The sequence below is a fragment of the Babylonia areolata genome, chromosome 3 (assembly GCF_041734735.1).
Source record: "Babylonia areolata isolate BAREFJ2019XMU chromosome 3, ASM4173473v1, whole genome shotgun sequence".
In the NCBI taxonomy this organism is placed as follows: Eukaryota; Metazoa; Mollusca; class Gastropoda; order Neogastropoda; family Buccinidae; genus Babylonia; species Babylonia areolata.
The window spans coordinates 47937787-47947751 of record NC_134878.1 but is presented as its reverse complement, the minus strand read 5'-3'; the positions used below and the strand labels follow the sequence as shown (position 1 = coordinate 47947751).

General features: G+C 40.9%; 1 protein-coding gene across 1 annotated transcript in view; it reads left to right on the top strand.

The window, feature by feature from the left end:
• The window catches only part of LOC143280035 (cilia- and flagella-associated protein 57-like), a 23885-nt gene extending 15494 nt beyond the window's left edge, over positions 1–8391 (top strand). Inside the window, exons 15-22 of the mRNA XM_076584506.1 lie at positions 153–326; positions 1117–1275; positions 2518–2661; positions 4696–4812; positions 5262–5393; positions 6154–6297; positions 6800–6994; positions 7332–8391. Of these exons, the coding sequence (XP_076440621.1) occupies positions 153–326; positions 1117–1275; positions 2518–2661; positions 4696–4812; positions 5262–5393; positions 6154–6297; positions 6800–6994; positions 7332–7457 (1191 nt within the window). The 3' untranslated portion in view covers positions 7458–8391. The remainder of the gene's footprint in view (positions 1–152; positions 327–1116; positions 1276–2517; positions 2662–4695; positions 4813–5261; positions 5394–6153; positions 6298–6799; positions 6995–7331) is intronic.
• Positions 8392–9965: the final 1574 nt, after the last annotated feature.

Sequence of the window (9965 nt, the reverse complement as noted above, 5' to 3'; positions counted from 1 at the left end):
GTATGGTTCAACTTTACAAGAATAAAATGAACAACTGCAACATTATTTTAATTTCTGTTTTTTGGTTGTTGTTGTTGTTTTTGTTTTTTTTGTTTTGTTTTTTTCCGCCACAATAATCAAGACTGTAACGTTTCCTTCTCCTTTTTGCACAGTCCAATGATGAAGCTCGGCAGCAGAGTCGGGAATATGAGGAGACCAAGAAACAGATTGAGGAGGATGCTGACCGAGAAATCCTGGACATCAAGAACAAGTATGAACGCCGACTGCGTGACGAGAAGGAAGCCAACATGAGACTGAAGGGAGAGACAGGCATCATGAAGAAGAAGGTATCTGCCGTTTGCATTCATGAATACATTGGGCGTCAGATGTAGAGTTTTGTTGTTGTTGTTGCTGTTGTTGTTGTTGTTTATCTTGGAATGTTGAGGTAGGGACAAGTAAGAGTGTGAATGTGTGTGTGTGTAGTGTGTATATAGCGTGTGTGTGTTTGTGTGTATGTGTGTGTGTGTGTGTGTAGTGTATGTGTGTGTGTGTGTGTGTGTGTGTGTGTGTGTGTGTGTGTGTGTGTGTGTATGAAAAGAGTTAGAAACAGGAAGGAAAAGACAAATAAACCAAAGCAAACGGGAGAAAAGAAAGAAGAAAAAGATGTTGCTGTTTTTCCAAGTTGATAGCAAAACAACAGCTGATTATTTATTCTTCAGTCATGTCTTGATCCCATAAGCATTCATTGTTCCATCCTCTTTTCTCTGTTTAACTTCAGCTGTTACTTCACTGGAAACACCCACGTAGATAACAAAACAAAAAAGAAGAAAAAAAAACAAAAAACCAACCAAACAAACAAAAAAACACCAGGTAGATAACAAAAAACAATCAAACAAAAAAAAAATATTAACCTTATCAACTTTAGCAGTTACTTCACTAAAAACAACTCTTGGTAAAAAAAAATAATGCTGGTGTTTTTCTCTCTCTAAAACCCATTGCCTTGTTGGTACATTATTGCACACCAAGCAGACTTGAGCACACCCGGAGCTGCTTGCCTACCTGTCTCTGTGTGTGTGTGTGTGTGTGTGTGTGTGTGTGTGTGTGTGTGTGTGTGTGTGTGTGTGTGTGTGTGTGCAGTTCACCAGCCTCCAGAAGGAGATCGACGACCACAAGGAGGAGATCAAGAAGCTGCAGGCGGAGACGGCCAAGCTGAACAACATCATCCGCAACCTGGAGAAGGACATCCAGGGCTTGAAGAAGGAGATCCAGGAGAGAGACGACACCATTCAGGACAAGGTGGGGTGCAAGGGATGCATGGGATACATGCATACATACATACATATTTGTATTTGTATTTGTATTTCTTTTTATCACAACAGATTTCTCTGTGTGAAATTCGGGCTGATCTCCCCAGGGAGAGCGCGTCGCTACACTACAGCGACACCCATTTATTTGTATTTTTTTCCTGCGTGCAGTTTTATTTGTTTTATCAGTTGAAGTGGATTTTTCTACAGAATTTTGCCAGGAACAACCCTTTTGTTGCCGTGGGTTCTTTTACATGCGCTAAGTGCATGCTGCACACGGGGCCTCGGTTTATCGTCTCATCCGAATGACTAGCGTCCAGACCACCACTCAAGGTCTAGTGGAGAGGGAGAAAATATCGTGATTCGAACCAGCACGCTCAGATTCTCTCGCTTCCTTGGCAGACACGTTACCTCTAGGCCACATACACATACACATACACGCATGCCCCTCCTCAACCTCCAGTCCTCACTCACTCACATGCAAAAACAAATGACACTTCTTGACAAGAACTGATACCTTTAAAGGTATATTCATGGTTAAGAAACAAGACGTAAAAGCGCAAAGTAAAATCGAAACTTTTTAGTTTACAATGTAACAGTTTTGGAAGACAAAGAGGGAAAGAATTCCACTGGATTGAGATGACTGCAGTTTAGGATACATACAGAAAACCACAACATGGCTAAAAAAAAAAAAAAAAAAAATTCAGCAATGAAGACAAAAGAGCCCAGAGCTAACATGCCTGACCATGAAGCAAGTGTTGCACAGGTTTAAGTCCACATTGGGACCAAGATTTTTACTTCCCCTCCCACCTACCCCCCCTCCACTAGGCCTTGAGTGGTTGTCTGGGTGCTATATTGTCGTTCAGATGAGATGATAACCCAAGGTCTCATGTGCAGCACGCAGGTAAAAGAACCCACTGTGAGCAAAAGGATGTTCCTAGCAAAATTCTGTAGAAAAATCCACTTTGTTGTTCATAAAACAAAATACACATGCAGACAGAAAAAAAGATAGAAAGAAAAAATAGGTGGGTGGTGCCGTATTGTTGTGACAAAAAATAATACAGTACAATACAACACAATACAATACAATACAACACAATACAATACAATACAATGTATGCAATACAATGCAATGCAATACCATACCATACCATACCATAACGTACCATGCAATGCATTGCATTGCAAGGAAATACACAACTGATCTGCACTCTATGCACGGTGTGTGTTGCAGGAGAAACGTATCTACGACCTGAAGAAGAAGAACCAGGAACTGGAGAAGTTCAAGTTTGTGCTGGACTACAAGATCAAGGAGCTGAAGAAACAGATCGAGCCTCGGGAGAACGACATCAAGAACATGAAGGAACAGATCCAGGAGGTCAGTATTCCTGGTTGAAAAAAACAAAAACAAAGGTGAAAGGTTCCTTAACCCTTTGAGCCCTGAGTTCCTGAGCAATTTTAACCCTTTTGCCTGAGCTCCTGAGCCAAAATTTGCAAATAATTGGTATTAAACCCTGTGAGCCCTGACCACCGCTTTACCAGTGGCAGAGAAAAATGACATAATGCCCAGCCACCGGTTGAGCGGTACGTGAAGCGTGCAGAGTCTCAACCTGGCCTGTCAGGGCAGAAATCAGGGACAAAACGTGCGAGAAAACAACTGTACACAATGCAGCAAGTAACTGATATGCTTGATGATTTATCGGAAGTAGAGTATGACAATGATTACTCTGATAGTGAGGTGGAATTCGAATCGGATGATTTTGCTACAGGTATTGATGTTGAAAATGAATCTGAGCATGCTACAGATATTGATGTTGAAAATGAATCTGAGCATGCAGAATCAGTTGATCAAAGGAGGCGTGTCAGGTTGAGACTCTGCACGCTTCATGGTAGAAATCGATCTTTTTTATCCAAAGCACATGCACAAAACACAGTGAAAAGGCGTGGCAATGTTGGTACTACATTCGCTGACGTCAGAATATTACGGTTTTTCTGATTGGCTCTTCAATATAAGTCAATCAATAGCAAAACACGACACAAGTGTTTACGCACCGCTCAACCGGTGGCCAGGCATTATGCCACCCCTCCCCACCACCGGTAAAGCGGTGGTCAGGGCTCAAAGGGTTGACCTTTTACGGACATCACGGCAGTGCATTCGCTCACATCCACTGTGTCTAGGGCTCAGTGTAGGAAGGTGGGGCCCAGTCCTCAACTTCCCTGACCGATGCCATGTTCCCCATTCACACCTGGGCAGAGTGAGGAAACGTGGTACAAAGTGTCTTCCCCAAAGTCACAACACAATATCTAACAAGAGAGGCAAGGCCTTCAAGACTCACTTGTGATACACTTAAAAAAAAAAAATCCAAGCTTTTTATGTATTGAGTATAATTTCAAAATGTAATGTTTAAGATGAGAAAGACCAGTTTAAAGCAAATTAAGTCCCCTAGCATTAATTACAGAGTATTTTCCCTTTTTTACTATCTGCACCAAAACGTTTGCAAAATAAATAAAACTTCCATGCTTAGCAAAAGAAGTTCCTGTTTGAACAAAAAATGATAATAATGACTGCTTTTGTTGTTGGGTCAGAATATCAGATCAAAGTACCAAGTTTAGAGAATACAAAAAATATAAATATAACAGTAAATGCAGTTTGCATATAATTAGGCTTCATTTATTATTTTTTTGTGCCCATCCCAGAAGTGCAATATTGTTTTAAACAAGATGACTGGAAAGAACTGAAGTTTTCCTATTTTTATGCCTAATTTGGTGTCAGCTGACAAAGTATGTGCAGAGAAAATGTCAATGTTAAAGTTTACCACGGACACACGGACACACAGACACATGGACACACACACACACAGACAACCGAACACCGGGTTAAAACATAGACTCACTTTGTTTACACAAGTGAGTCAAAAAGGGGCTTTGAATCCTCATCACTGGTGAACACGGGATCGGATGTCCAGCACCTAACTGTATTACTGTATGGTTAGAACCTGTCACAGTGCTGCTGTGAATCAAAACCATATCAAGGCTGATCTCCAAACCTGAAAGTATGACGTTCATGACAATGAAAATGAAGAACACCTTTCTGTGAATCAGAAAAGAGCTCATGAATAAGACACTACCAAGTGGACAGTACAGATGCAATAGCTCAGCAGAGTTTAATTTGAAGTGTATATCAAATAGTGCATTCATATCAAAGAGTGTAATTTGAGATTTCACAGTTATCTGCAGGCACAAACTTGGTTCACACAGTCTACCCATGTGTGCAGTTAAATGGCTGTGTTTACACATAAGTTTTGTCCGTGCAAAAAAAACAAAAAAAACACACATGTACACATCTGCTTATGTTTATTTGTGTGTGTGTGTGTGTGTGTGTGTGTGTGTGTGTGTGTGTGTGTGCCCACAGATGGAGAGCGAGCTGGAGCGGTTCAACAAGCAGAACACTCAGCTGGAGCTGAACATCACAGAGCTCCGACAGAAGCTGAAGGCCACAGACAAGGAGATGCACCAGGAGAGACAGCGGGTATGTGTGTCCTCTCTTCCCTCACCTCATGGCTTTTACACAGATTTTAACATTTTTTTATCAACATACTGTAAACTGCCTTGTGAAGGTCCAGTATCAAATAAACGCCAACTGAGATTTTTACTGCCCCTCCCCCCTCCCCTCTGTTATGGGTTGAAATTTCTGCATAGGATAAAATGCTTTGTAATGAATTCAAACTCTGATCATTGGATTATCCCACTGATATTGTAAGTTCAACAAGAGACTTCTAACACATGGCGTACTTTATGGTGAAAGTCCCATGAAGGGTAAAGTACCATGTAAACACTACCACCCCCCACCCCCAAATTAGGGTGATATTTGTGTAGTCAAGGGGATGGGTGCGTACGAGGTAGTTTACAGAAAATGCACTCTTATTATTAGTAGTAGTTGTAGTATGATGATGAGGAGGAGGATGCCGCCTGTTTCAGGTGCGTGATGTGGAGGCGGTGGTACGGCGCTTCAAGACGGACCTGCACAACTGCGTGGGTTACATCCAGGATCCCAAGATGCTGAAGGAGAGCATCAAGGCCCTCTACCAGAAACACGTCCAGGAAGACATCGTGAGTGGTCATATTCCACTTACCAACATGATCATGACTATAATGATGAAATGCTGAATCTTTTGTGCAGAGACAAATCAAAATCCAGACTTTCACTTGCATGCTTAACTCTGAATAAAAAAGATGAAAGACAGAACTTAGGAATACATTGGATTTGATGCTAAAAAGAGTTAACTGGAAAAAGGGAGGGGGAAGAGAGGAGCTTATCTGGAAAGAGGTAGGCTTTAAAGCCAGACTTGAAAGAGCTGAGCGCATTTTGATGTAAAGAAATGTGGGAGATAGGTGACTGAAAAATTTGAGTGATCATTTTAATGCTGTTGTGTGTGTGTGTGTGTGTGTGTGTGTGTGTGTGTGAGTGGAAGCATGAACCAGCTATCATGAATCAGTCCGAACTAATGAACGATAAAACCAATAAGTGGTCAACAACAAAAAAAGAAAAATAAAGAAAAAAAGAAGAAACATATTGAATGAGAAATTTGCCTTGGTACATGAAGCTTCATTACTTCCCAAAATATTTGGATTTTTCAACATTGAACTGAAAAATGATTTTTTCATGGAATAAAAATTTTCAGCTTCAAAAAATGCTTCAGCAGTGTATACTAACATTTATCCACTGTACATAAAGCTTACTTCACAGATTTTTTTTTTTTTCAACATTGAACTGAAGAACTACTGTTCTCAAGGACAAACATTTACCAGCATCCAAACGTGCTTCAGCAATATGTGACTTACATTTCTCCACTGACTGTTCCCTCTCCAGACGGAGACGGCCAGTGTGGATGCCGACATCCAGAAAGAGTTCAGCCGACAGAAGGAGCACCTGGAAAGGTCTGTGGCCTCGCTGCGTAAAAAGCTGGAGAAAGATTCTGAGATCCACAAAGCAGACAACGTCAGGATAATGCAGGTGAGCAGCTGTATGACATAAAGATGGAACACTGGAGGAACAGAGCCTTGTTTGTAAGGGTGAAAACACACACACACACACACACACACACACACACACACACAAACACACACACAGACAAACAAACAAAATATTACATAAAGAAACAGAATAAAGACTGGTCTATGGGGGAGATAAAAAATACAAAGTGGAGAAAACTGCATATTCCTCAGAAACACAACGCACAGAAATGAAACGTCAGTGGAAAACATTGACCACAGAGAGCAGGAAAGAAAATGGTTTGTGTTGACCATGACCATTGGTTGCAGGAGATTGTGTCCCTGATCAAGGAAACCAGTGACCTGTGTTGTTGGTATGAATGACCTATTGGTCTTTGAAAAAAAAAAGGGGGGGTGGGGGGATTGTCGGGGGGTGGAGGTGGGGGTGGCAGTGGAAAAAAATGACCACAGAGGTGCAGGAAAAGAAAGGGTCTGTGTTGACACATCACATTGGTGGTTTGCAGGAGAACGTGTCGCTGATCAAGGAGATCAACGACCTACGCCGGGAGCTGAAGATGTGCCGCACCCACATCCACGACATGGAGGCGGCGCTAGGCCTGCACAGCAAGAAGAACAAGAAGGGCAGCGACACCACCGCTCTGGCCCAGCTGGCCGCCAAGCAGCCCTCCGCCATCATGGAACAGAAGCTGGACGAACAGGTCAGGGGTCATGTCCACAATCCACACCTGGCGTTTTTCTTTCTTTTTTTTTTTTCCTTTTCCTTGTTTGTTAGTTCAGATGTGACATAGTTTTGTGAAGCATTTATGAAAATACCACAGTTGATTTTTTGAAAATTTAGTTTAATCAGAATGAAAGGCCTAAAAAAAAACAACGGATCGAGCATAGAGGGAGTGTGTTTGTGTGTGTGTGTGTGTGCGTGCACAGCCATGTAAGACAAACACAGGGAGAGAGAGACAGAGAGGTACTGAAGGATGATGGAGAGAGTTTGGAACACACAACCATACCCCTCCCACACTGCCCTGCTTTGTGAACCAGGTGAAGATCATCGACATGCAGCGCATGGAGATCAAGCGGTTACGGCAGGAAAACCAAGACATGGAGAAGAATGGTTCTCGACCCCCGTCTGGCCCCTCACTGCCCCCCATGCAGGCAGTCATGTAGAGTCTGCGTCCTGTCGCTCAGCAGCAATGAACATGCCGGGTAGATCCTCTGGAGACTTTGTCGCATTTTGTCGTCATTGAACAACACCTTCCCATGAACTTGTTGCTCTGGATGTTTGTTAAATGATGTATGTACCATCTTTATGATAAACGAAAACTTTAAAAAATTAAACCATGTTATTTAAGTCTATCTGGTCGAGAGTGACAGAATATTTTTATCATGACAATGATTTTTCTTTTAAATTTGTTTCATTGTTGCTTGATTTTATTTGTTTTGATTCTTCAGTAAGCTCTGCTGATATTTTCAGCAATATTTGATGGTGAGTGTTAATTCTTTTTCTCCATCCCAACTTGCCAGAGGTTGTTTGTGAACAAAATGCAGGTTGATATCATACTGTGTAGACACAAGTTCACCAAAAGTTTTGTATGGAGATGCATGGCAAAACCGGTGACTCTTCCATCCAATACACAAAGCACTTGTAAACAATTGTAAACTTGAAATTCACAAAGGCCATCCACAAATATTTTGCTAAACAGGAATTTAAAGCAGTTATTTCTGTTTGGTAAGTTATTTTGCTAATTGATGTATTTACACAAGTTTCCAAAACCAGTTTATGACATGTCGCGTCTTTTATGATCTGAGGACTGAGAAAAGAAAAATGTTAAATGTAAAGGCACAAAGAATGAATGATGTATGAAACCACTGATGTGCTGTCCAGTTCTCTGTGATCTGAATGTCACTGGCTCTTTTCTTACAGGCCAGGTTTATCCCAACTTTCATTGATGATTTTGATTATCACAATGTATCATGAACCATTTGAAGGAAAAATGTTACCCTTGATATTGCTATTTCTGCCTGGAAATAAACCACAAGGCTACTAATACATATTTCCAAGGCATGCAGATAATAAAGGCCAAATTCTGATCATGGGTAAGATGATGATTGTGTTTGTAATGTGTTCTGAGTGTTATTGTCATGACCTTGACATACATTGAGGAGCTGTAAAGCATGTTAGTCCTTCTGTCTGTGACTGACTGACTGACTGTCACAATCACACCATGGCTTCTTTTATGAATCAAATCTTGGTAAATGTGCAAAAATGACATTTTGGTGCCAATTAGAATACCAAGTCAAACCGGTGCAAACTAGGCCTTTGCTCTGTATTGTGAAATGTTGCAGCTAACTCAGCGTCTCTGCCAAACATGTCATGTGCTCAGCCAATCAGCACCATTTCAAGCCTTAAAGCACAGTTATTCCATGGCCAACAGATATGTAAGCTGTCCGTTAGCTTTCCATCCAGAGGCACATGAACAAAACAGGATTTACCCCTCTCCAATGTTCTTCTGATGCTTAGACCATCAGTGAATTTTCCGACATCACATAAGCAGGGTTCTAAAATAATAATAAGTATATAGTGAAGGTGACATGGATCAAAATTTTGGTGTGGTAAAGATACACATTCTGTGTGGGAGTCATTTTGAGTACTACCAACTTGTGACCACCTGAACATTGCCAGGGTAACAAAGAAAACAAGAAAAAAGACCACAAACAATAACTGGTCCTTTCATTTCATGTATGCATTAAAAAAAAGAAATGCTGTTCTGATAATCATTTGATCACCCACCTATCTCCCATCGTTTTCTTACCCCCCACCCCAGCCTTCCTCCGAAGCCCTTGTGCAAACAACACATTGATACCTTAACTGTGATATACAATATTGGAGCCCTGATGTTCCAGGTGTTACCAATATTCTGTGCATTTTTTTTGTTTTTTGACTGATCCTGCCTCTGACCACAGGCTGCCCTGCCCTGTACAACAGAGGAATAGTTCTGTAGACAACTGTGAGAACTGTGCAGTGACTGTTTTGTATTTTCATTCTTGTGTGATTTTTATCCTTGGATAAGTTCAAAACGATTTTTTTTTAAGTTTTCACCCAGTTATGGCTACAGTTATGCTGTGAACTGATTGTGTGGAAAATTTTGAGCTCCATTTATCATACACACCATTGGAAAGTCTTGTCAGCTTCCTGTACAGCTTCCTGTATATATTCATTTACATATATTGAAAAAAACCATTATTACATTGAATAAATTTTTAACATGATTAAGTGGTGTGCTCCTTGTGTTTTAGAAAAAAAGCATGAGACTAAGAGATACATTTTTTCTTTTTGTTTTCTTTTCTTTTGTTATTTGAATGTAACACTTTTTTTTTTATTCCATTCTGTTTTTGTTTTATTTGCTGCCCTATGATCTGCACTGGTTCAGTGGCATTACTTCCACACCGCTCATTCTGAGTCCCCCAAACACGGCCACACCCTGGCTCGTCTGCCGCAGTCTCAGCATCAGTAGTTAACAGGGAACTATCATACTACATTTTGCTTTTATCCTCTAATAAATAACACTCACAAAGGCACATGCATGTTCATACATACACACACAAGTTTGGACATGTGAAAAAAACCTTTAAAATTAAAGAAAAATAACTGAAAATGTTGGTTTGGCACATACA